At 44.0% G+C, this 27,010-nt stretch overlaps 1 protein-coding gene across 1 annotated transcript in view; it reads left to right on the top strand.

The window, feature by feature from the left end:
- Positions 1-25,235, top strand: part of LOC124013997 (protein SCAF11-like) — a 33,471-nt gene extending 8,236 nt beyond the window's left edge. The window contains exons 2-15 of the mRNA XM_046328623.1: positions 5,651-5,714; positions 5,848-5,993; positions 6,172-6,255; positions 6,401-6,483; positions 13,203-13,273; positions 13,372-13,409; positions 19,556-19,626; positions 19,843-19,965; positions 20,172-20,272; positions 20,643-22,826; positions 23,033-23,337; positions 23,463-23,621; positions 23,824-23,934; positions 24,096-25,235. Coding sequence (XP_046184579.1) covers positions 5,693-5,714; positions 5,848-5,993; positions 6,172-6,255; positions 6,401-6,483; positions 13,203-13,273; positions 13,372-13,409; positions 19,556-19,626; positions 19,843-19,965; positions 20,172-20,272; positions 20,643-22,826; positions 23,033-23,337; positions 23,463-23,621; positions 23,824-23,934; positions 24,096-24,191 — 3,594 coding nt within the window. The 5' untranslated portion in view covers positions 5,651-5,692 and the 3' untranslated portion in view covers positions 24,192-25,235. The remainder of the gene's footprint in view (positions 1-5,650; positions 5,715-5,847; positions 5,994-6,171; positions 6,256-6,400; positions 6,484-13,202; positions 13,274-13,371; positions 13,410-19,555; positions 19,627-19,842; positions 19,966-20,171; positions 20,273-20,642; positions 22,827-23,032; positions 23,338-23,462; positions 23,622-23,823; positions 23,935-24,095) is intronic.
- Positions 25,236-27,010: the final 1,775 nt, after the last annotated feature.

Genomic DNA, 27,010 nt, shown 5'->3' with positions numbered 1-27,010 from the left:
GGGCTGACCAGGTATCATCAGATGTTCAGACAAGGGGGTAGATACATTTGAGAATATATCAGAAAAAAATACAACCTCCAGAACTGTATTTTACAATTACTTACAAGTGAGAAGTCCTTACTAAAGCAGTGGGACCTAATAAAACGCTTAGGGATAAAAGGACATTCACTCCAAAATGCAGGAAAATTAAGTTAAAATTGAAGACAGTTTAATTTTATCACTTGATCTCAAAAATATCACCAGTCAATTCTATATTAAACCCAAAAATAATTTAGCTAGTGTAACGTTACTGTATTTTGGCTAAAAAGTATTGCATACATCTAAATAGGGTGGGCTAGACTTAGCTAGGTACCTTGGCTGGTTTTTTGGATGATCTGATGAGAATCTGAAGAAGATAGGTAACTTGTCAATTATTTGATAAAATATTGAATTTGGCCTTTAATACTATAACCCATAGAAACGCATTGAGTAACACATTCATAAAAGACAGTCCAAAAATAAATCATAAGAAATAAGGTTTTGAAGTGTCTGTCTTATATCTAGGACATATAAGAAGGCTCATGAAATATTTAGTTTTTTTGGGATGCATAATTACCCCTTATATTTGTTGGCACAAAAGTACCTCTATACTTCCATTGGTTTGTATTGGTTACCTTCAGACGAGTCCTGTGGCACTTGTGGGGGTCGTGGAGCAGTCATAATAGTTTGTCGGCCATTCGGACGCTACAGACATTTTTGTGAGAAGACACATTTTTGGGATGTCTCATAGTCTGACAAACACCGCTATAGCTCGACCACCTTCCACCGCAGATGTGGAAGGCTGACATAGGCGGATGCGGTGGATTGCGACGCAAGCTATGCAAAAAAACTGATATCTCTAGTTTAAAATGACAGATGAAAAAAGTGTAATAAATTGTTACTTAAACTGACAAACAGGTGTGTCGATAGACTCTGAAGTTGGCCATTGTGTAAATAATGCATTAAAGTCAATGGAAAACTTGCTTGACAAATTGGTTACACACACAGATCTCAGGTTTAATGTAATTAAGTGATGGCACTGTGACTGGGTTGTTAATAGAGCTACCCCCTGCTTTTTTCAATTTCCGCCTGAAGACATACCCAAATCTAACTGCCTGTAGCTCAGGCTCAGAACCAAGGATATGCATATTCTTGATTTCATTTGAAAGAAAACACTCAGAGGTTTGTGTAAATGTGAATTGAATGTAGTAGAATATAACACAATAGATCTGGTTCAGATAATACAATGAAAAAAACACAAGTTTTTAAAATTAATAATATATGCCATTTAGCAGACGCTTTTATTCAAAGCGACTTACAGTCATGTGTGCATACATTCTACGTATGGGTGGTCCTGGGGATCGAACCCACTACCCTGGCGTTACAAGCGCCATGCTCTACCAACTGAGCTACAGAAGGACCATGAAAATGAACAAGACAAAACAAACATTCAGATAGGATGATGGGGACAATTTCAGTGAAAAACATAAGAGGGCAACAGTACTTGTGCAAGGTTTCAGAATGATAACTTCCAAAACAAGTGTGCTACATCACATTTATCATGAAGTCACCCAGGTGTCTCATACAAGTAGCCCAAATGTACCCAAGTGCCCCCCCCCCAAATGGAGGAAAAAAATAATTACATTTACAAAATAACATGGGTAACTATTTACACACTTTCAATATTTGGAAGACCCTCAGTCCTCTATCAAATTTATTTATATAGCCCTTTGTACATCAGCTAATATCTCAAAGTGCTGTACAGAAACCCAGCCTAAAACCCCAAACAGCAAGCAATGCAGGTGTAGAATCACAGTGGCTAGGAAAAACTCCCTAGACAGGCCAAAACCTAGGAAGAAACCTAGAGCGGAACCAGGTTAGGAGGGGTGGCCAGTCCTCTTCTGGCTGTGCCGGGTGGCGATTATAACAGAACATGGCCGAGATTTTCAAACGTTCATAGATGACCATCAGGGTCAGACACTAATAATCACAGTGGTTGTAGAGGGTGCAACAGGACAGCACCTCAAGAGTAAATATGCACAGTTTAGGGTTCCACAGCCGCAGGCAGAACAGTTGAAACTGGAACAGCAGCAAGGCCAGGTGGACTGGGGTCAGCAAAGGAGTCATCATGCCGGGTAGTCCTGACGCATGGTCCTAGGGCTCAGGTCCTCCGAAAGAGAGAATTAGAGAGAGCATACTTAAATTCACACAGGACACTGGATAAGACAGAAGTACTCCAGATATAACAAACTGACCCTAGCCCCCTGACACATAAACTACTGCAGCATAAATACTGGAGGCTGAGACGGGGGGGTCAGGAGACACTGTGGCCTCATCTGATGAGATCCCCGGACAGGGCGAAACAGGAAGGATATAACCCCACCCACTTTGCCAAAGCTCTACACAATATTGTGCTTCTGATGCCAGGTGCCATTTGTGAAGCAGAGGGTCGCCAAGCATGTGGTGCAGGTGATGGGGGACTTCATCTTGCAAACAACACAGTGACGCCTCCATGCTGTGCACTTTTGGCCCTTAGGCACATCCATACCTGCAGAAATACATTTTGGCAGATGAACACTTGTGGCAGGGGCAGAAGGGACAGAGGTAGAGTAGGTAGAACGTGGTGCAGTGGTGCTGTAGCCAGCAAGCTCCTTGATGAGCAGCTCTCTGAAGTGAGAGGAAGGGCTTTGTACAGCTCTTAGCCATTTCTTTGTTTAGGATGAATGCATTCACCACAGCAATGTCGATGAAATGATAGAAGAACGCCTTGTACCATTTCATCGTCTTATGGAGAACATTGTAATAGCCTATCAGCGCATCTGACAGGTCCACACCTCCCATGCTCTTGTTGTAGTCCTTTATTGCAGTTGGAATGGGGACATTTTTGGTGGTCCATGCCCCGGCACCGTCCTTCACACATCTGACGACATGATCCCCACTGAAGGACTTGTAGATTGTTGTGCACATCACCACCTCTCTGCTATCCATCCACTTTACAAAAAGCAGGCCATCTTCACGGATCCATCGCATGGTCCCCCACTCAGCCCGCTTAGGCATGGCGTTCACCTTCAACTTCGGAAAGCCCACCCTGTTGGTACGAATGGTGCCACAAGCCCACACTTCCCGCTTCCTAAGGTCTGCACACAGGGTAGGGCTTGTGTAGAAGCTATCCACAAACAGTTTGTAGCCCAGTTTGTAGCCCTCATAGCTAAGTCCCTTACCGGTAGCAAAACTGTTCTTCCCCTCATAGACAAAAAAATGAAATGTGTAGGCACACACAGAATCAGTCAACACAAACTGCTTGTAACACCACTTGGTTGGTTTGTTTCTCATGTACTGTTTGAGGGCAATTCTGGCCTTTGAGGCTACCATCCTCTCATCTGTTGACACATTCTGGGCTGGCTGAAAGTAGGTTTTGCAGGCCTCAACAATGCTGTAGTAGAGAGGTTTTATTTTGCACAGTCTATCAAATGTTGCTGTGCCTCTCTTCTTGTCATTCGCTTCATCAACCTTTGGGTCACTGATATGAAGCGCCTGTGCGATAACCAGAAACCTTTTGCAAGACATAACGGTCATGGGGAAAGGCAGTTGGTAGAGAGATGATGTTTTCCAGTATTCCCTCAGGCTTTTCAGCTTCACCAGCCCCATGTAGACGACCAGTGAAAGTTAGCAGAAAAGGTCTGACATGGATATGGGCTTCCATGCCACCTTTTTGCCTGCTTGCTTCTTCTACCCATACTTATTCGTGTTAGACACGAGCGAATCGACAACGGATTGGGTGAAAAACAGCTGAAAAATGCTGAAGGGGGCTTTAAGTTGATGTCATATTCACCTGAGGTCCTGGCTTCCTTTTTGGCCTAAATGTTGGTTGAGGTGGCTCCACATCATCTTCTAGGACAGTGTGCCAACGCCCTTCTGTCCCTTCGTTAGCAGGTGGCACACTTCCCCTCCTTCGCTTCTTTGTCAGTGCCTTCACACCTCTAGATGGCCCGGGAGGTGTGGAGCCGGAGACAACAGGTGTCCGGCTGGATGAACCAGCTTCAGTGGGGGATGGACACCTTGGCACTGGGGTCTTCCATTCAGAGTCAGTGTCACTGTGAAAGAAAATGTTCAGTTAGAATAGTTTCACATATGAGCCCTGTATCAACAGGTATAATAAACAGATATATCTATTACAGGGAACATAAAGTGCTGTTCCATTTCACTTTGGCCACACACACACACACACACACACACACACACACACACACACACACACACACACACACACACACACACACACACACACACACACACACACACACACACACACACACACACACACACACACACACACACACACACACACACACACACACACACACACACACACACACACACACACACACAGACAAACAGGCTATGGGTCATTCACATACATACAAACACCCCCACCCACAACACATAGCCAATGTGTACTTTGCACATTTCATTACATTTTTATATATTGCAAATAAAATGTTTGTTTTTTAAAATCACAAATAATATTTTATATTATTAATTTCAAACAATGAGAAGAACTTACCAGTCCAAAACAATGTCCCCTCCGTTCAAAACATATGCTTCCATTTTGGAGTCTAGCTGAATCGTCTTCCAAAAGAAGATCTGTTTCACTGTCACGATCAATTTCCTCTATAATTTTGTCTACATTCGTATATCTAGTCTTAGATTTAGCTTTTCCTGACTTATTCGCCATGATGCTCGATATATAAACAGTTGAAGATGCGCGTTACCGAAAAAGGGCTGTGCATCACAAGCTTGGCTCCTTCCAGTATGAATCTTCAATGGTGAATGACCGTCTTTACGCAGGAGTTTACTACATGGGTTGGTCTTCCAACACATAAACATTACATATGGCCGTTTACCTCAGCTCATTTGCTATCTACCCAGCTAGATTTCAAGACGATCAGTGGTCATTGGGTTAAAATACAGTCAATCAACGAAACAGCGGTCATATCATTGGTGCACAATGATGTCATTGCTTGTTGTTGTCTTCAAATCGGTTTCTTTCAGTCAATACGTCCCGCAAAATGACCCATCAGGTTTGGCTGTGTTACAAACAAACCAGTTGATTGCAATGAAACCTAACATGACTGGAGAAGTCACGTTTACTGTGTGTATTTACATCAAATGTGTCGTAGAAAATGAAATGAGACGGAATTCACGACACAAGCGGTTCACAAAATGTTTCGTGTTAGGCTATTACATTTTTGTTATCAAACAAAATACCATTCATTGTGTAACAATGAGCATTGGGATTGCAAACAGAGGAAGATTGTCAAAGGTAAACTATTTATTTTATTGCGGTTTGTGATTTTGTTACGCCTTGGCTGGTTGAAATAGTTGTTTTTTATGGGGCTCTATCCTCAGATAATCGCATCGTATTCTTTTGCAGTAAATCCTTTTTTAAATCTGACAACGCAGTTGGATTAGCAAGATTCTAGGCTTTCGAAACATGTGAGACACTTGTATTTTCATGAATGTTTAATATGACTATTTATGTAGCGATCACCGTATGTTGTCGAATTTCATCCTGCTAATGGGTTCGGTGCGCAGAGGTTAACAACAATCTCTCATAAATGTTTATTTCCAGGGGTCATCTGGTCATTAGGGACAAAGCAACACTGTGCCAAAGATGACGGGTGAATCGGGAAATGGTAAGTAACTGCCAGCCAGTCATCATGAATAAGATCTTTCAGTGGGCTTTGGCGTGATGATTTAATTTCAAAATCTCTACCCTCAAGTTTGTTCTTGAATGACAAGCTGTTGTGCCACCTCTCTGGTTGTCAGACGGACAGACTCCAGAGGGAGACCCGGAGCCGGAAGAGGCGGAGCGGTGTCCTATCTGCCTGGGTGCCCTGGGCCGCTGTGTCCTGGCCATGCCTGACAGCTGCTGCCATTTATTCTGCCTCAGCTGCCTCCTCAGATGGGCAGAGGTAAGCACCATGTACTGTCCTACCCCCTAGACACATCACTCTCATTGGCAACAGAGAGTGCTGCAACTGGCAAGTTGTCTGTTGTGATAAGCCATGGTCTTACTCGCGGTGAGGCTCAGGAGACTATACATGGCTAAGATGTGTTGGACTGATGTTTTTTTCTTCTTCTGTGTTTAAGTTGCAGGCAGTTCCATCCTGCCCAGTGGACAGGCAGCCTTTCAATGTTGTCTACAAACGTGATGCTGTGCTGGGATGTGTGACGGTAAACGGGTTTCTCCGCTGGCTCTACATTCTGTTTCACAATTTGTAAATGGCATGTCATGAAACATCAGAAGCTACATTATAGCTTTGGTCACTATGCAAGAAGAAAGTACGTGCTTTGACTTCAGTTTTGATGTGAATCTCAGGTTCCTGTGAAGAAGAGAGTCAGCCAATCAGAGCCAGAGAAGTGTGGCTGCACAGACCCGGAAGCCAGTGGCTGTTTGTTGAAGTGAGTAGAGGTCTTGTGTTAGTGAAAGGGTTACCCTGCTGCACAGTTAACGTTTCGACCAAGGTTCTTTATCAGGTTGTCTTTAAACTTGGAGAGCATTCAAACGGTATGCAGCTTAATGGCAGTCACTTTGAGGTGCATTATTATATTTATTTTTTACCAAATTTTTTTGTTGGAGGTGGGTGTTACAGGTATAATATACATGTAAATTTACACACTTAGTTTATACCACATATACCTGTACTCTAAAGGATTAAAAACTAAGAAATACATCCCATCATGCCTAGCAACACAGATTGGGTGTCAGTTGCCCCATATCTCTATCTGTCCCCCACCTTCCCATCCTGCCTAGCAACACAGATTGGGTGTCAGTTCCCCCATATTTCTATCTGCCTCCCACCTTCCCATCCTGCCTAGCAACACAGATTGGGTGTCAGTTCCCCCATATCTCTATCTGTCCCCCACCTTCCCATCCTGCCTAGCAACACAGATTGGGTGTCAGTTCCCCCATATCTCTATCTGTCCCCCACCTTCCCATCCTGCCTAGCAACACAGATTGGGCGTCAGTTCCCCCATATCTCTATCTGTCCCCCACCTTCCCATCCTGCCTAGCAACACAGATTGGGTGTCAGTTCCCCCATATCTCTATCTGTCCCCCACCTTCCCATCCTGCCTAGCAACACAGGTTGGGTGTCAGTTCCCCCATATCTCTATCTGTCCCCCACCTTCCCATCCTGCCTAGCAACACAGGTTGGGTGTCAGTTCCCCCATATCTCTATCTGTCCCCCACCTTCCCATCCTGCCTAGCAACACAGATTGGGTGTCAGTTCCCCCATATCTCTATCTGTCCCCCACCTTCCCATCCTGCCTAGCAACACAGATTGGGTGTCAGTTCCACCATATCTCTATCTGTCCCCCACCTTCCCATCCTGCCTAGCAACACAGGTTGGGTGTCAGTTCCACCATATCTCTATCTGTCCCCCACCTTCCCATCCTGCCTAGCAACACAGGTTGGGTGTCAGTTCCCCATATCTCTATCTGTCCCCCACCTTCCCATCCTGCCTAGCAACACAGGTTGGGTGTCAGTTCCCCCATATCTCTATCTGTCCCCCACCTTCCCATCCTGCCTAGCAACACAGGTTGGGTGTCAGTTCCCCCATATCTCTATCTGTCCCCCACCTTCCCATCCTGCCTAGCAACACAGGTTGGGTGTCAGTTCCCCCATATCTCTATCTGTCCCCCACCTTCCCATCCTGCCTAGCAACACAGGTTGGGTGTCAGTTCCCCCATATCTCTATCTGTAGTTATTTGGCGAATTTAGTTGTGACTGATACAAACCTTAGAATGTCTTAGAAATCAAAACATGTGGACTGCATGATGCGACTAGGCTATTCTATTAGAAAAAGTTGCATAAAAAGATTGCACTCTTCTTTGCCTCAGGCTGCGCACCCTGTTAACTCATCAAGTGATCATATTTTCACCCATCAGACTATTTTCAGTTTAAATTTGTCTTTACTAATGTCACATTTGTGTTGATTTAGAATGGCACATTATCAAATGGGTAGGAACAGGGGGAGGGGGAAATGTACATGTCATCCTTATGCACTCAAATAGCGAATGAAGGCCACGTTCCCACAGTTTAAATTATGCCCGGTAAGCTATTACTGTTTTATAGCGGAGCAGCTGAGAAATAAATATAGTAGCAGCTGGGATCCTCCTCTTTTTAGTGGCAACCATCAAAATCCTGCTTTCACACGGGATTACATATAGAAATGTCTGGGTTTATAAGAACACTTATTTCACTTTGTGGATTAAACACTCTTTGAAGAGAATGCATCCTCACTGTGTGACAGGTGATATACTGCACAAACTATTTATGCCACGGGCTCTCCAAACATGTTCCTGCAGCTACCCAGTGCTTAATTTGGGAAACTAAGTGAAATATGTTCATGAACATCGATAACAAAGAAACATATTTGTCAACAACTGTTGAAAGCCCCTATCTCTGCATGCGCTTGAGAAAGGAATGAAGGAGAGAGAGGGGAGATGGAAACACACAATGGTGATCTATTCTGTAGCTAAAGTTAATGTCAGCCTATTTATTATGAATATATTAAACATACCCTATTACTAGGCTATTCAAAATCAAATACAAAGTCACTATAATTGTAGGCTAATTCTGTAAGCCACCTGCACAATCAATGAACCAACAGCATCGCCTAGGAATAATACGTGTAGCATAAGGTAACCAGTCCATCCAGTATGCATAATAATATAGTCCACACTCCAAGGCGATAACTCCCCAAAAAATGGTTGGGAGTCTAGACCAATTATGTACCAAGACATCGTACATCTGGGTTTTTATAAAATATTTTTTTCTGCTGTGCAGAAATTGTTGTATACCAGCACAGTAATTATTTTTAATTCAGGGTATTTTTTTCAGGTATGGGCTCATAAAGGCATATGCCTATGCATAGGCTCTAATATTCATATGGATGTTCTACATGCATCATCACCTTAGAAAGCGCTCTCCATTTAGTGGTTTGACATTGAAACAACGACCATGTTCAATTTGAAGAGCTTCTTTCTTCAAATTGATCATCAGTGAGGTCCAAAGAATGTAGCCTAATGGTGAGGTTTAAAAGCATGTTTTAATGATGTTTGATGTGATTTTCGATATTTGCGTTGATGTCAGTGGTTAAAGGGACAATACAGCCCTGAGTACCAGGCCATTAGCGACCTAATGGTCGTTAGTGATTTGGGTACTACAAAAGAGGAGATTACCAGGACCCCATGGTCACGTCGAATTTAACTGTGGTCATTACAACCCTAGTTGGGAGTTGGGCCAATTTCATCATACCTTTTCATTGGTGTTAAATACCAACTTAAAATGTATAAGTTCATGGTTAGGACACCAAGGTCATGTTTTTCCATATTCTATTCCAGTTAAATGGTTGTTCAGATTCACTCAGGTCTTTGGATCATACTTTTTTAATGGCGAGCCCAGAATAAGCTTTCCAAAACTTGTTTATATATTATAGAGATTCAATACTTTTGGGGACTCAGATAATTTATTTATAAATCCTGTCATTGGCATAGATGACCTAATTTGTACATATTTTTTTTTAAAGGAGTCGCTTCCAGGGCAATGTGATATACCATATTTCTCTCTATACTCAGCCAGGGGTTGGAGGAATCATGTCTAAACCAATTTAGGATGGTGGGAAATGCTAGTCCCTGGAAATACATTTTAAAGTTTGTTACAGTTCATCCTCCCACGTATTTCTCTCTTTGTAAATTAATTTTAACCTGGATCGCTTACCTTGCCATATTAATTTTGAAACCACACTATGAATTTTATCCCAATAGCCAGAAGGGCGAGACATGGGAAGCATTGAACTACAGAAATTCAGCCGTGGCAATATTCATTTTGACAATATATATTCTGCTGGTTAATCTGAGGTTGGGTTGAACGTTAATTTCTGGCAATGGTCTTATCTACTCCCATATTTTTGAGATTTCATAAGTAGAGATGGAGTCCATCATAGAGAACGGCCGATCCAATATTGGCCTTTTAGTCTTTCGGCTTTGCCTATAGGCCCTCTACATAGTAAACCTGCCGTTACATTGAGATGTACAGTTATTTATAGAAGAATCTTGGCTTAGTTTGGGTTCTGATAGTAATTCCCCTGTTTCAGATGCAATAGTTGCTATATCATCTAATGGAGCATTACGGCTTAGCTTGTGGGCCAGTAAATGACTGGGACGATTACCATGGACGTCATCGTTAAGTCTTAACTCGATGGATGGCAAATTCTGCTTCGTCTTGTCAATAAATTAAGTTGTCTTGACTTTGGAAATAGTAATAGCTACCTGGTCTGAAAAAAAGGGTTTGTTGAAAACGATCTAATGCAGTTAACATTTCCCATTTGTGATTTATTCAACACAGATGCAAATGCAGTTGCATACATTTTTATAAAACTTTGATGGCATTCCATAGAATTCTGACATTTGAAGTAAAGGTGATGATCAGACAAGCTCATGCAGTGCCTTCGGAAGGTTTTCAGACCCCTTGACTCTCTCCACATTTTGTTACGTTATAGCCTTATTCTAAAATTGATTTACTTTTTTCCCTCAGTCTACACACAATACCCCATAATGACAAAGCAACAACAGGTTGAAATTTTTACTAATTTATTAAAAATACATTTGCCCCAGTCTGAGGTCCTGAGCACTCTGGAGCAGGTTGTCATCAAGGATCTCTCAGTACTTTGCTCTGTTCAGCTTTCCCTCGATCCTGACTAGTCTCCCCGTCCCTGCTGCTGAAAAACACCCCCACACCATGATGCTGGCACCAGACGTGGCACTTGGCATTCAGGCCAAAGAGTTCTGTCTTGGTTTCATCAGACCAGAGAATCTTGTTTCTCATGGTCTGAGAGTCTTTAGAAGCCTTTTGGCAAACTCTAAGCGGGCAGTCATGTGCCTTTTACAGAGGAGTGGCTTCCGTTTGACTACCATAAAGGCCTGATTGGTGGAGTGCTGCAGACATCGTTGTCCTTTTGGAAGGTTCTCCCATCTCCACAGAGGAACTATAAGCTCTGTCAGAGTGACCATCGGGTTCTTGGTCACCTCCCTGACCAAGGCTCTTCTCTCCCGATCACTCAGTTTTCCTAGAGCTGGCCGCCCAGCCAGAGTCTTAGTGGTTCCTAACTTCTTCGGTTTAAGAATGATGGAGCCCATTTTGGTTTTGGGGACCTTCAATGCTGCAGAAATGTTTTGGTATCCTTCCTCAGATCTGTGCCTCGACACAATCCTGTCTCGTTGCTCTACGGACAATTCCTTGACCTCATTGCTTTAAAAAAAATCTGAGATGGACTGTCAACTGTCGGACCTTATATAGATTGGTGTGTGCCTTTCCAAATCATGTCCAATCAATTTAATTTACCACAGGTGGACTCCAATCAAGTTGTAGAAACATCAAGGATGATCAATGGGAACAGGATGCACCTGAGCTCAATATCGAGTCTCATAGCAAATGGGCCGTTTAAAAAAAAAAAAAACTGTTTTCGCTTTGTCATTATGGGGTATTGTGTGTAGATTAATGAAGGGGAAAAAAACATTTAATACATTTTTGAAGGCTGTAACGTAACAAAATGTGGAAAAAGTCAAGTGATCTGAATATTTTCTATTTTCTTCATTTTAGAAAATAAAGGTTTACATAAGAGAAAATTGAGTACTCTGTTTGAGGAGAAAGTCTGCTCTTTTGCTTTAGGAGTATGTGCTCACCAGGCATCATTGAGGTTGTAATCAGAGAGTATATGTTGGAGGGCCTAGGTTACATGTGGAATGTAGTTGGTCTTTATTAGATTTGTCCCACATGTTCAAAATGGCATTCATGTCTGTCCCAATAACTAGTTGGATTTCAATTAATTCTAACAATAGGCTGTTCAGAGAATCCAAAAACTTGGGCTCAAACGAATTTGGAGCATACACATCAATAAAGGCAATTTTCTTTCCATTATGGATACGTTTAAGGAAAGTGATTCTGCCTTCTTGGTCTTCACCTTAAACAAGATGATGATTATTTCTTGGAGCATTGCTATATCAATATGGTTTATTGCTAGGATATCAAGACAGCTAGAACATTTGATAAGTTGAGTAGGTATCCACTTTAGAAGTGAGCAATGACGAGATTAATTTACCGGTTTTAATTGCAAGTCGAGGCCAGCCGTAATTTCCCCACAAACAGCGAGGGCAGCCGTAATTTCCCCACAAACAATCTCTTGCATAGTAGCAGCCAACTCTTTCTGTTCCCACCTGCTAGTTGTTTCTCCACCTTAACATGGTGTTAATATGTTGACAATTATTTTAAAATGTACTCCGTGGCCAGTTTATTACGTACATCCATCTAATACTGGGTCGGACCCCCCTTTGCCTCCAGAGCAGCCTGAATTCTTCGGGGCATGGAAACATTGCTCAATTGCTATCACCTTATGTGTGCCAGGAAAATAGTCCCAACGAATGGTGGGTTCCGAGATGCTGTTCTTCACACCACTGTTGTACTGTGCCGTTATTCGCCTGTTTGTGGCCCGCAAGTTTGCACGATTCTTGCCATTCTCCTTCGACCCCTCATCAACAAGCTGTTTTTGCCCACAGGACCTGCCACTGACTGGATGTTTTTGTTTGTCACACCATTCTCTGTAAACCCTATACCAGATCAAATATATTTTTGGGATTCTTGCAGTTAATTTGCAGTCTACAAATTTGTAATTTTGTTCCGGTTCCCTGACCAGCCGCTCAAGAAAGAAAATCAGCCCACGGTTGAATCTAGTTGATGATCCCTGCCATAGACACTGTCATGCATGAAAAGCCCAGATGGCCAACCGTTTCTGAGATACTGGAACCGGCGCTCCTGGCACCGACGATCATACCATGCTCAAAGTTGCTTTGGTCACTTGTTTTGCCTATTCTAATGTTCAATCGAACAGTAACTGAATTCCTCGATACCGGTCTGCCTGCTTCATATAGCAAGCCACGGCCACGTGACTCACTGTTTGTAGCAGCAAACCAATTTCGTGAACGGGGTGGTGTACCTAATAAACTGGCCAAGTGTAAGTGTTAATTTAAAGATATTTTGCTAAAGGAATTCACGAGAAAGCCACAAGTTTCAATGCATGCCACCTTTTATGACAAATGTAAAAACCACATTTATATTTAAGGAAAAAAGGAGGAAGATGGAGGAGACCGAAGACGGAGAGGACATCAGAAGCCAAAGGCCTTATTCGGAAATGTATGTGCTTATTCTCCTCATATAAATCATCTTTCCTTCATTTGTTGGCATTTTATTGGCATTTTATTCAGATGTAACAAGATAAATTGTGTTCCCAGGCAGCGATGATGACCCCTCTGTGTTGAGCAAGAAGAAGGTTAGTAATTTCAGACCCCTTTGTAGAGGCATCTATTTCATAACAAATAATATGTACGGTTCATGCAAGATTTGATGGGTTTAGAGTCCAACTGTGAAAGATATGTAATGCATGCGATGCAACTAAGAAACAAAAGTTTGTTTTAGCATGCTAGATTCGCGTTAGATACACACTACATACGCACACACACGCATACCGACACAATACAAACACAAATACATTCGTGCATTCGTAAAGTATTTAGTTAGACCCCTTGACATTTTCCACATTTTGTTACATTCCAGCCTTATTCTAAAATTGTTTAAATAAATTGTTTTCCTTAATCTACACACAATACCCCATAATGACAACGCGAAAACAGGTTTATACATTTTTGCAAAAACAGGTTTAGACATTTTTGCATTGATTAGAGTCCAACTGTGGTAAATTCAATTGATTGGACATGATTTGGAAAGGCACACACCTGTCTAGATAAGGTCCCACAGGTGATAGTGCATTTCGGAGAAAAACCAAGCCATGAGGTCGAAGGAATTGTCCGTAAGAGCTCTGAGACAGGATTGTGTCGAGGCACAGATCTGAGGAAGGGTATCAACACATTTCTACAGCATTGAAGGTTCCCAAGAACACAGTGGCCTCCATCATTCTTAACCTCTCTGGCTAGCGTCCCACCTCGACAACAGCCAGTGTAATTGCAGGGCACCAAATTCAAAACAGAAATCCCATAATTAAAATTCCTCAAACATACAAGTATTTTACACCATTCTAAAGATAAACTTCTTGTAAATCCAGCCACAGTGTCCGATTTAAAATAGGCTTCACGGCGAAAGCACAGCAAACGATTATGTTAGGTCAGCACCTAGTCACAGAAAACCATACAGCCATTTTCCAGCCAAGAGAGTGTCACAAAAGTCAGAAATAATTCAAATGAATCACTTACCTTTGATGATCTTCATCTGGTGGCACTCCCACCAGATGTTTTCGATAGTTAAACTTTATGTCCAAATACCTCCGTTTTGTTTGTGCATTTAGTTCAGAAATCCAAAGGCACAATGTGCGCTCTCAAAACCAAGACGAAAAGTCAAAAGGGTACTATAAAAGATAGTAGAAACATGTCAAACGATGTTTAAAATCAATCCTCAGGTTGTTTTTGTCATAAATAATCAATCATATTTCAACCGGACAAAAGCTTTGTCAATGGAAAAGGTAAACAAGAAATGCACGCTCCCGATCACGAGAGCATGCGCAGACCAGCTGGCCGGTGTGTTTACGGACATATTCAATCAATCCCTATACCAGTCTGCTGTTCCCACATGCTTCAAGAGGGCCACCATTGTTCCTGTTCCCAAGAAAGCTAAGGTAACTGAGCTAAACGACTACCGCCCCGTAGCACTCACTTCCGTCATCAAGAAGTGCTTTGAGAGACTAGTCAAGGACCATATCACCTCCACCCTACCTGACACCCTAGACCCACTCCAATTTGCTTACCGCCCAAATAGGTCCACAGACGATGCAATCTCAACCACACTGCACACTGCCCTAACCCATCTGGACAAGAGGAATACCTATGTGAGAATGCTGTTCATCGACTACAGCTCGGCATTCAACACCATAGTGCTCTCCAAGCTCGTCATCAAGCTCGAGACCCTGGGTCTCGACCCCGCCCTGTGCAACTGGGTACTGGACTTCCTGACGGGCCGCCCCCAGGTGGTGAGGGTAGGCAACAACATCTCGTCCCCGCTGATCCTCAACACTGGGGCCCCACAAGGGTGCGTTCTGAGCCCTCTCCTGTACTCCCTGTTCACCCACGACTGCGTGGCCACGCACGCCTCCAACTCAATCATCAAGTTTGCGGACGACAAGTTTGCGGACGTTGTCGGCTTGATTACCAACAACGACGAGACGGCCTACAGGGAGGAGGTGAGGGCGCTCGGAGTGTGGTGTCAGGAAAATAACCTCGCACTCAACGTCAACAAAACTAAGGAGATGATTGTGGACTTCAGGAAACAGCAGAGGGAACACCCCCCTATCCACATCGATGGAACAGTAGTGGAGAGGGTAGCAAGTTTTAAGTTCCTTGGCGTACACATCACAGACAAACTGAATTGGTCCACTCACACAGACAGCATCGTGAAGAAGGCGCAGCAGCGTCTCTTCAACCTCAGGAGGCTGAAGAAATTCGGCTTGTCACCAAAAGCACTCACAAACTTCTACAGATGCACAATCGAGAGCATCCTGGCGGGCTGTATCACCGCCTGGTACGGCAACTGCTCCGCCCTCAACCGTAAGGCTCTCCAGAGGGTAGTGAGGTCTGCACAACGCATCACCGGGGGCAAACTACCTGCCCTCCAGGACACCTACACCACCCGATGTTACAGGAAGGCCATAAAGATCATCAAGGACATCAACCACCCGAGCCACTGCCTGTTCACCCCGCTATCATCCAGTACAGGTGCATCAAAGCTGGGACCGAGAGACTGAAAAACAGCTTCTATCTCAAGGCCATCAGACTGTTAAACAGCCACCACTAACATTGAGTGGCTGCTGCCAACACACTGACACTGACTCAACTCCAGCCACTTTAATAATGGGAATTGATGGGAAATGATGTAAATATATCACTAGCCACTTTAAACAATGCTACCTTATATAATGTTACTTACCCTACATTATTCATCTCATATGCATACGTATATACTGTACTCTATATCATCGACTGCATCCTTATGTAATACATGTATCACTAGCCACTTTAACTATGCCACTTTGTTTACATACTCATCTCATATGTATATACTGTACTCGATACCATCTACTGTATCTTGCCTATGCTGCTCTGTACCATTACTCATTCATATATCCTTATGTACATATTCTTTATCCCCTTACACTGTGTATAAGACAGTAGTTTTGGAATTGTTAGTTAGATTACTTGTTGGTTATTACTGCATTGTCGGAACTAGAAGCACAAGCATTTCGCTACACTCGCATTAACATCTGCTAAACATGTGTATGTGACAAATAAAATTTGATTTGATTTGGTTGGATTTTCCTCTGGTTTTCGCCTGCCATATCAGTTCTGTTATACACATAGACATTATTTTAACAGTTTTGGAAACTTTAGAGTGTTTTCTATCCAAATCTACAAATTATATGTATATCCTAGCTTATGGGCCTGAGTACCAGGCAGTTTAATTTGGGCATGCTTTAATGCTGCCCCCTACCCTAGTGAAGTTAAATAGAAGAAGTTTGGAACCATGAAGATTCTTCCTAGAGCTGGTAAAAAAAGAGCAATCGGGAGAGAAGGGCCTTGGTCAGGGAGGTGACCAAGAACCCGATGGTCACTCTGGCAGAGCTTTATTTGGTATTTTATAAGAATCCTCATTAGCTGTTGCAAAAGCAGCAGCTACTCTTCCTGGGGTCCACACAAAACATGAAACAATACAGGACATCATTAGACAAGAGCAGCTCAAGGACAGAACTACATAAAAAAATTTAAAGGCATACGTAGCCTACAAATCAATGGATACACAGAAACTTATCTAGGTCAAATAGGGGAGAGGCGTTGTGCCACGAGGTGTTGCTTTATCTGTTTGTTTTTTAACCAGGTTAGGTTTATTTGAGCAATATGAGATGTAAGGAAGTTCCATGCAGTATATAATACTGTACGTTTTCTTGAATTTGTTCTGGATTTTGGGGACTATGAAAAGACCCCTGGTGGGATAAGTGTGTGTGTGTGTGTGTCAGAGCTGTGTGTAAGTTGACTATGCAATCAATGTGGGATTTTCAGCACATTAATGCTTCTTATAAAAAGAAGTGATGCAGTCGGTCTCAACTCTTAGCCAAGCGAGACTGGAATGCATAGTATTTATATCAGCTCTCTGATTACAATTAAGAGCAAAACGTGCCGCTCTGTTCTGGGCCAGCTGTAGCTTAACAAAGTCTTTCCTTGCAGGACTGGACCACACGACTGGACAATAATCAAGATTAGACAAAACAAGAGCCTGCAGAACTTGCTTTTTGGAGTGTGGTGTTAAAAAAGCAGAGCTTCTCTTTGTTACGGCTAGACCTCTCCCCATCTTTGCAACCATTGAACCATGTTTTGACCATGACAGTTTACAATCTAAGGTAACGCCAAGTAATTTAGTCTCCTCAACTTGTTCAACCACCACACCATTCATTACCAGATTCAGCTGAGGTCTAGCACTTAAGGAATGATTTGTGCTAAATACAATGCTCTTAGTTTTACAGATGTTCAGGACCAGTTTATTACTGGCCACCCATTCCAAAACAGACTGCAACTCTAAGGGTTTCAGTGACATCATTAGCTGTGGTTGTGGATGCGTATATGGTTGAATCATCAGCATACATGGACACGCATGCGTTGTTTAATGCCAGTGGCAGGTCATTTGTAAAAATAGAAAAGCGAGGGTTTAGAGAGCTGCCCTGCGGTACACCACACTTTACATGTTTGACATTAGAGATGCTTCCATTAAAGAAAACCCTCTGAGTTCTATTAGATAGATCGCTCTGAATCCACAAACTCCACAGAGGAACTCTGTGGAGATGGGAGACCCTTCCAGAAGGACAACCATCTCTGCAGCACTCCACCAATCAGGCCTTTATGGTAGAGTGGCCAGACGGAAGCCACTCCTCAGTAATAGGCACGTGACAGCTTGCTTGGAGTTTGCCAAAAGGCACCTAAAGGACTCCGACCATGAGAAACAAGATTGATGAAATCAAGATTGAACTCTGGCCTGAATGTCAAGCGTCACATCTGAAGGAATCCTGGCACCATCCCTACGGTGAAGCATGATGGTGGCAGCATCATGCTGTGGGAATGTATTTCAGTGGCAGGGACTGGGAGACTAGTCAGGATCGAGGGAAAGAAGAACGGTACAAAGTACAGAGAGATCCTTGATGAAAACCTGCTCATGACCTCAGACTGGGGCAAAGGTTCACCTTCCAACAGGACAATGACCTTAAGCACACGGCCATGACAACGCAGAAGTGTCTTTGGGACAAGTCTCTCAAAGTCCTTGAGTGGCCCAGGCAGTGCCCGGACATCAACTCGGGGCGGCAAGGTAGCCTAGTGGTTAGAGCGTTGGACTAGTAACCGGAAGGTTGCAAGTTCAAACCCCCGAGCTGACAAGGTACAAATCTGTCGTTCTGCCCCTGAACAGGCAGTTAACATACTGTTCCTAGGCCGTCATTGAAAATAAGAATTTGTTCTTAACTGACTTGCCTGGTTAAATAAAGGTAAAATAAAAACCCCATAGAACTTCTCTGGAGAGACCTGAAAATAGCTGTGCAGTGACGCTGCCCATCCAACCTAACAGAGCTTGAGAGGATCTGTAGAGAAGAATGGGAGAAACTCCCCAAATACAGGTGTGCCAAGCTTGTAGCCTCGTACCCAAGAAGCCTGAAGGCCGTAATCGCTGCAAAAAGTGCTTCAAAAAAGTACTGAGTAGAGGGTCTGAATACTTATGTAAATATGATATTTCGGTTTTATTTGTAATACATTTGCAGAAATGTCTAAACAAAAAAAAACAATTGAATCCATTTTATAATAAGGCTGTAACGTAACAGAATGTGGAGAAAGTCAAGGGGTCTGAATACTTTCCGAATGCACTGTACATACACATGCCTACTCACACACCTAATTTGCTGCTGCTATTATGTTCTTTATTATACTCTTATTGTTATCTATCCTGATGCCTAGTCACTCCCCTGCCTCCATGTTCATGTCTACCTCAAATACCTCGTACCTCTGCACATTGATCTGGTACTCCCTGTATACATCTCCTTTGTGTATTTTTTATTCCTCTTGTGTTACTACTTTGTTTTAAACTCTGCATTGTTAGGAAGGCCTAGTAAGCAAGCATTTCACGGTATAATCTACACCAGTTGTATTCACCGCATTTGACATAACATTTGATTTTATATTGTTGGTTAGAAATATGTTCAGCAGATCTAGCCTTTCCCGTGTTTGAATTTGCTCAGCCAAGAGTTTTCGATAATACTCTGGCATAGAATAAGTAGTATCAACGTGGCCCCATGTCCTCATCGGCCTATTTGTTCCCACTGGGCGCTTGTCTGGTGTTTGCAACAGCCAAGCCTCCTTCTGAACGGTTTTCTCTCTTTTCCAGGTGAGAGGACCTCTGTGCTCTTGGTCTGCGGCCCAGACAGGCACAGCAATGGCGACTATGACACAGTGCATGTGAGTAGGCCACTTTGTTAACGTTTTGATTTGCAGCTCACCGAGCAGAGACACAGTAACTACTTCTTATGGTACTTCACAATTTGTTGGAAACCCTGTTCTAATCATCATTGTCCTAACAGAGTTGAAATAGATGGACTCTTTCTGTCTCAAGTTTGTGTTTTTGACTTAAAGACAACCAATGTTTGTATATTGTGTCCTTTGTCTACTCTGCAGTGCAGAACCCCTTTGGGTGCCCGAGGAGGAGCCTGAGGATGACTGTAAACAGTGTAGCCGCAAAACACAGGACTGCCCATTTCTGCCTGTTGCTGTACCCGTTCCTGCCAGTGGCAACTCGAGGTGAGTTGGTCCGCACACAAGTAATGTTGCTAAATGACTTAAATGTAAATGTAATGTATGTAGATGGAGTGTGTGTATATATTGTAGGTAGAGGTTGTAGGGTGAGAGTTTTTCAATAGAAAGGGATTTTGAGTGCATTTCTGACAGTATGAGTGAATATTTGTCAGCATAATTTGTAGAGCTCTGATCTGATATTTCCCTCCCAGGCAGTTGTTCCATCCTTCTGAGTGGAGTAGCAGCCCTTTTCCTCTGAGACCCCTCTCACCGTTCTCTACTACTGCTTCACCTCTCGGCTCGGGGCATTTTGGTGAGTCCAGCTTTGAAATGCTTATCAACCATTTAGTGAGTCTGTTCAAATGAACCCCCTCAGGTTTTCCCCCCTCCCAAAACCCGGTATAAATGTTAACTTGAATCACTGAGTTTGAATGAGGTCACGAAAGGTGACTGACTGTAAGCTGCTTGGCTACATGAAGCTACATTGTGGCAGTAAGCTACTTTTTCTGAATAATTTCCATCATGTGTGTGGGTTGTGCAGTACCCTGGCATTAGGAGTTCAGTTTTGTGAAGGCACCAAATCCAAACCTTTAATCGATAGGTTATGCCTAATTTTATGCTACATTGGACCATTTAGATTTCTCACAATACTTCTAATATTCATGATTATGTCTCATAATAAGTCTTTCAGGGAAGAGTTTGCGCAGTCACCTGCCCCAAAGGAGAGGAGAAGGGCACACGTGGATCTGGCTCCAAAGGCCCCTCCAAACAGACAGAGGCCCTGACGACTAGGCGCTCTGGCCGCCACAGCAGGGTTGAGGAACAAGCTCCTACACAAGACCCTGCATCTTCGCAGTCCCACTCTTCAGATTCCGACACTTCCACAAACCCACCCACAAAAGCGGGCAAAAGCACCGCAGCAGCTGGTAAGAAGGGCAAATGGGCAGCTCAGCGAAAGCCCAGCGCCAGGAGGAAGGCCCAAGTGAGAAAAAAGGCCTCCAAAGTCATCCTCAGTAGTCCATCAGGAAGTGAGGAAGAGGAAGCCAAAGAGGAGGAGGAATTCGAGCAGCAGAGGAAAGAGGTAGAGGAAAGGGAGCAGCTCTCAGACACTGCAGTGAGCCCACAGGCTGTGCAGCGCACCTCCAGCCCTACCGAGGAGGAAGGCCGTCCCGAACCTTCTGCGTGTGATGCCCTGAAGGACACTGAGGACCATCCATGCGAAGATGATGATCTTTCTGAGGAAGAAGAACATGGGAAGGAAGAAGAAGAAGAGGAGGATGGTGAGGAAGAGGACCGGAAGTCATTGTCATCAGATGTAGAGCTGAATACCCCTGGGCTCTCCCCCGACAGGGACCAAGGTGCAGGGGAGGAACACCCGGACCAAATAGAAGACCCAGAGAAAAGCAACTCACCCACTTCTTCCAACTCACCAGAGAGACCATTGGAGAGCCCCCAGTCTGGACAGTCAGGACAACTTGGGGAGGAAGATGCTGATGCCGTGGAAGCCACTAACGATCCAACAGAAGTGAAATCAGATGATGAAGCCTCAGTGAAGGAGGAGAAAGCAGAGGTCTCTCCCTGCCCCACTGCAGAGCCTGAATCTTGTACTGGCTCGACTCGTTGTGAATCTCCAGACGGTAATGTGTCCCAGAGAGTTCAAGGCGCCTCAGAAGCAAAAGTGTCCGAGGAGGACAGGCATGATCCAAAGGATGTCATAAATGAAAAACCAGCAGCCGGCAGCAAAGAGGACGGTCTGTCTGAGGATGACACAGAAGCAATACCAATGGACTGTGATTCACCCAGCAGTGAGAGCAGCACCAACCTGGCCTCTGATCCACCAAAAGAGACTGAAAGTACAGCTCACGAGTCCACAAGCCAGGCCACGGAAGACAAGAGGAATGGTAGCAGGCAGGAGCGGGAGAGCTCGGTCAGAGAGGAAAGGGTAGAGGAAAGGAAGAATGGCAGGCAGCGCAAGTCACGCTTCCACTCTGCTGCTACCACTTGGTCTCCCAAGAGAGAGTCGAAGCCGGACTCGTTGAGGAGGTCGCGCTCCAGATCTCAGGAGCGCAACAAGGAGCGCCAGGCCTCGGGCAGCCCCCCCTCCAGCCGCAGCAGGGAACGGGACGCTGAGAGGGACGCCCTCAGGACGGACCGTATCCGTGACCGTAGCCGTGAGAGGAAAAACAGGAAGCGTTCTAAGAGCCGTTCCAGATCTAGTTCCAGGTCCAGAAATAGGTCCTACCGAAGAGGGTCATCCCCGGAGCACCCAGACTCAGGGGTACAGTCACCACGGAAGAGAGATCGCTGGACTGGAGATGGATGGAGGCCTGGGCCGGGTAGCGACCCCTCTCGAAGGAATTTCCCAGAGAGGCCAGCCAGAGACACGGGCCGCTCTGAAAACGGCGGCTTTGCAGATGTTTCCCCCAGCAGGGAAAATCCTGACTGGGTTATTGAGAAGGCGCGTGCTGACACAGAGGCCAGGGTGACAAGTGGGCCTCGCTGGGAAGATAAAGGCTGGGGTGGAGATCGTGGACGAGGCACAGGACGAGGCCGGGGCGCCTACGGAACCTCCAACCAACAGGGGGAGCAGGCAGAAAACCGCTGGCAGCCCAGAAACACATTCTCAGGGACCTCAAACAATTCAGGGAGCGACGCGTACAGCCGATTCAACGAGAACCGTGGTGGCCGCAGGAAGGAGCCTGAGATGGGCGAATCGATGATGGACCGCTCTGGCTGGTCATCAGCTTCTAGCTGGGCTGTGCGGAGGACACTCCCAGCAGATGTGCAGAACTATTACTCCAGGAGAGATCGAGGGGGGGGTGCAGGCTCTGGCAGCTGGAGCAGGCAGGAGGAGACGTCAACAGCAGGTCAGAACCCTTCGATTGTGTGCCATGGAGTGTATGCACTCATTACTGTTACCAGTTTCACTGTGCATATCGAAATGGTATTGCTGATGCCTGTTGCGCAGTTGATGTGGATCCCACTTCTGCCACCAATATAAATCTTAATAAAAGCCCAGAATGTACATTAGGTAATCTAATATTGTTCTTGATATTTGTTTTTGTCTATTCAGACCCAGCTCAGAGTGAGAACAATCCCCAGCCCAATGCGGGTGGAGAAGCTCCACCCGCCCTGAACGTCATGCCTCCCCAAATGAATGTCCTGCATTACCCAATGGGCCCGCGAGGCCCACCTGTCAGCCTGCAACCACCCCCCTTCGGGATGCCACCTCAGGTCTCCATGCACCACCACTCCTCAGTGCCTCTCCTGCAGGTCCCTGTGACAGCTGCCCAGGGCCTCCCACCACCACCACCACCACCACCTCCCATGCAGCAGGGCAGCATGATGGCCATACAGGCAGATAGCCGCACAACACAGGTAAAGACAGGAGTGTTTTTACATCCTTTGTCAAAATATAATCTTCTGGACCCAAGCAATCTGTTTGAGTATTTTCACTTCTCTCATACTTTGTCCCCATGAATACCTCCATGCCTCTTTCCCAGATGATGAGCAGCATGGCAGGCCATGGCAAAGCCCCCTTCATGCCCACCATGACCAAAGTAGGCGGCACCAACACAGTCCAGGCCCACAGCATGGCCATGCCATCCTCCACCACCCAGCACAGCAGGGCTGCCCCCCCAGACAGCTCCAAGAAAGAAAAGGTAATGTCACCGCCACGAATAACAACCATTGCACCAGGTATTATTCTCAAGTGGCTTCCTAAACTTTCTGTTTTGTACATACTGTGGGGAGCTACTTTGCTAGTGAATGATTTGTGTTTGCATTCTGACCCAGATAATTAAGGATCCTTTTATTAGATTAGAACTAGATTTCTTAACTTGATATCTGCTTTGGAAACAACAGATCCATGAGAGAGCTGTCAATGAAGTGAAAGCAGCCATGAAACCCTACTACCAAAACAAGGACATCACCAAGGACGAGTACAAGGAGATTGTACGCAAAGCAGTTGAAAAAGTGAGTGGTTAAAAACTTCCAGTAACATTTTGACATTGGTATTTGAACTTAGCTTTTAGGAGTATTAAAACGACTTAGCTTTTAGGAGTACATGTAGCTTTTAGGAAATCAAAACGGTCTGTTTATATTTTTTGATTTCCTGAGGGTATTTTATATTTCAGGTCTGCCACAGCAAGAGTGGAGAGGTGAACTCTGGGAAAGTGGCAAACTTGGTGAAGGCCTATGTGGACAAATACAAACACGCTCGCAAGAAATGAACCCTGACATCTGCTGAGGGGGAAACGGTCTCAGCCCATCTGCTTAAGTGCAATTTCTACCAGGTGTAACAGCCTCCCGGCTGACAGACTGGAGCCCGACTTTTGATATCTCTTATTTTACCTTGAAGATTTTTCTATAGATTTCATATTTTGTTTAGAAATAATCCAATCGGAAACTGTAGTGTGAGAAGACCGTTATTTCAAGTAGATCTTGTGGATTGGGAACTACTATGAGATAGATGCCCAGAGTAGCTGGAGCAGTAAGGTTAGCACCTGTTCTCTGGTGAGATGGACATGGTGCTATGGGTAGTACAGAGGAGAGCACCCTCTCGTGGAGCCAGCTGGTATGATGAATTTCTCCCTCTCTCCACCCGGAGACCTCCTAATGACTTCTTAGTTTAAAAATATTGTAATTGTTTCTCATTTTGTTTTTGTTTTATAAATATTATATTATGATTATTCTGGAGAAAGCCTAGGTAAATGTGCATTGCCTTTATGACTCTAGGCTGCATCACACAGGCAGCCCAATTCTAATCTCTTTCCACTAATTGGTCTTTTGACCAATCAGATCAGCTCTGGAAAAGATCTGATTGGTCAAAAGAGGGTGCGAAAAATATCAGAATTGGTCTGCTTGTGTAAACTCTGCCTTAGTCATCACAGCTCAAAGCTTGAGTGTAATTGTATCAGGGACTTCATTGGTTGAGAGTTGGTGATCAGTTGTCCAATCGGCAGTGAATTTGTAGCGTAAGGTATGGGTCTGGCAGATCAGGTGAAAACGGCCATGTCCCTTACTTGTTAAATGTGCTGCGTAAACGTGCGAAATAACTAGAGCAATGAAATAAATGAGCTGCTTCATGTCTGGCTATCTGTGTGTGTTTGTGGTCATACATGGAAAAGTTATTGACCCCATCCATCAATTTTAACATCAGAATTTCTATTTTTTAAATATCCAATGCAGCTGTTTTCTCTATCAAATCATTTCTGGGTAACAGTTACTGTTACTGTGGTTGTTTTCAATAAAAATTGTAAGAAAATGTATGTAAATACCTTGGCAAAGAGCAATTTCTCAATCAAGAATTTAACTAGGACTGTCTGTGAGAGGTTTGTGTGGGGAGGGGAAAACTGAAAGGTAGCCATCCCACCAAAACAGACTGAAATTTCAGGTGCTTTTCACACAGCTCTTAACACTAAAAGTGCATAGTCGGAGTCTCTATCACTGTGAAAGAAAACATTTAAAAAATATTTGTATTGTATGAGCCTTTTATCATCACATAAAATAAACATATGTATTGTATAGAGCAGAGGGAACAGTCACGAAGGTGAAGTGCTGTTCCATTCAACTCTGGCCATTGATGTGGGCCTGCCCTCCTCTGAACAGCACCCAATGGCTATTTCATATGGAAATGGAGAGGAGTAGCAGGCGCAGTGGCCATGTGTGTGTTTGTTGTTCTACTCCATTCCATTTGAATAAAAAATGAAAATATATATATCTGACATGGAATATATATATATATATATATATATATATATATATATATATATATATATATACACACAAACAAACCACACAAATTGAAAATTGCAAAATATATATATATTTATATTTCATAAAACGGCATTAGCACTTACCCGTCCAGAAGTACGTCCTGTCCTTGCAGAAACAGCTCCTCAGCTCCTGTTTGAATCATAACACTCAAAAGATTCCTCAAACAAAAAATCTGTCTCACTTTCACTTTTTCACTTTAGACTTTGACTTCGCTTTTCCTGATTTATTCGCCATGATGTCTTCATTGAAAATGCAACTTTCCAAAATAGTGCTGCGCGTATCAGCAACTCCTCTGATAGTCAAGGTGAGAATGGAGTTTGTTACGCATGCATTTACAAACAAGGAATGGTGGTCCAAACCAAAACCATTACATACTGGCGTTTACCTCAGCTCATTGGCTATCTACCCAGCTAGATTCAAATCAATCAAATCAAATCAAATTTTATTTGTCACATACACATGGTTAGCAGATGTTAATGCGAGTGTAGCGAAATGCTTGTGCTTCTAGTTCCGACAATGCAGTGATAACCAACAAGTAATCTAACTAACAATTCCAAAACTACTGTCTTATACACAGTGTAAGGGGATAAGGAACATGTACATAAGGATATATGAATGAGTGATGGTACAGAGCAGCATACAGTAGATGGTATCGAGTACAGTATATACATATGAGATGAGTGTGTAGACAAAGTAAACAAAGTGGCATAGTTAAAGTGGCTAGTGATACATGTGTTACATAAGGATGCAGTCGATGATGTAGAGTACAGTATATACATATGCATATGAGATGAATAATGTAGGGTAAGTAACATTATATAAGGTAGCATTGTTTAAAGTGGCTAGTGATATATTTACATCATTTCCCATCAATTCCCATTATTAAAATGGCTGGAGTTGGGTCAGTGTCAATGACAGTGTGTTGGCAGCAGCCACTCAGTGTTAGTGGTGGCTGTTTAACAGTCTGATGGCCTTGAGATAGAAGCTGTTTTTCAGTCTCTCGGTCCCAGCTTTGATGAACCTGTACTGACCTCGCCTTCTGGATGATAGCGGGGTGAACAGGCAGTGGTTCGGGTGGTTGATGTCCTTGATGATCTTTATGGCCTTCCTGTAACAACGGGTGGTGTAGGTGTCCTGGAGGGCAGGTAGTTTGCCCCCGGTGATGCGTTGTGCAGTCCTCACTACCCTCTGGAGAGCCTTACGGTTGAGGGCGGAGCAGTTGCCGTACCAGGCGGTGATACAGCCCGCCAGGATGCTCTCGATTGTGCATCTG

Source organism: Oncorhynchus gorbuscha, linkage group LG25, assembly GCF_021184085.1.
Source record: "Oncorhynchus gorbuscha isolate QuinsamMale2020 ecotype Even-year linkage group LG25, OgorEven_v1.0, whole genome shotgun sequence".
Lineage (NCBI taxonomy): Eukaryota > Metazoa > Chordata > Actinopteri > Salmoniformes > Salmonidae > Oncorhynchus > Oncorhynchus gorbuscha.
Note: the sequence above shows the minus strand (reverse complement) of the source record. Positions and strands in the feature narration are given on the sequence as shown.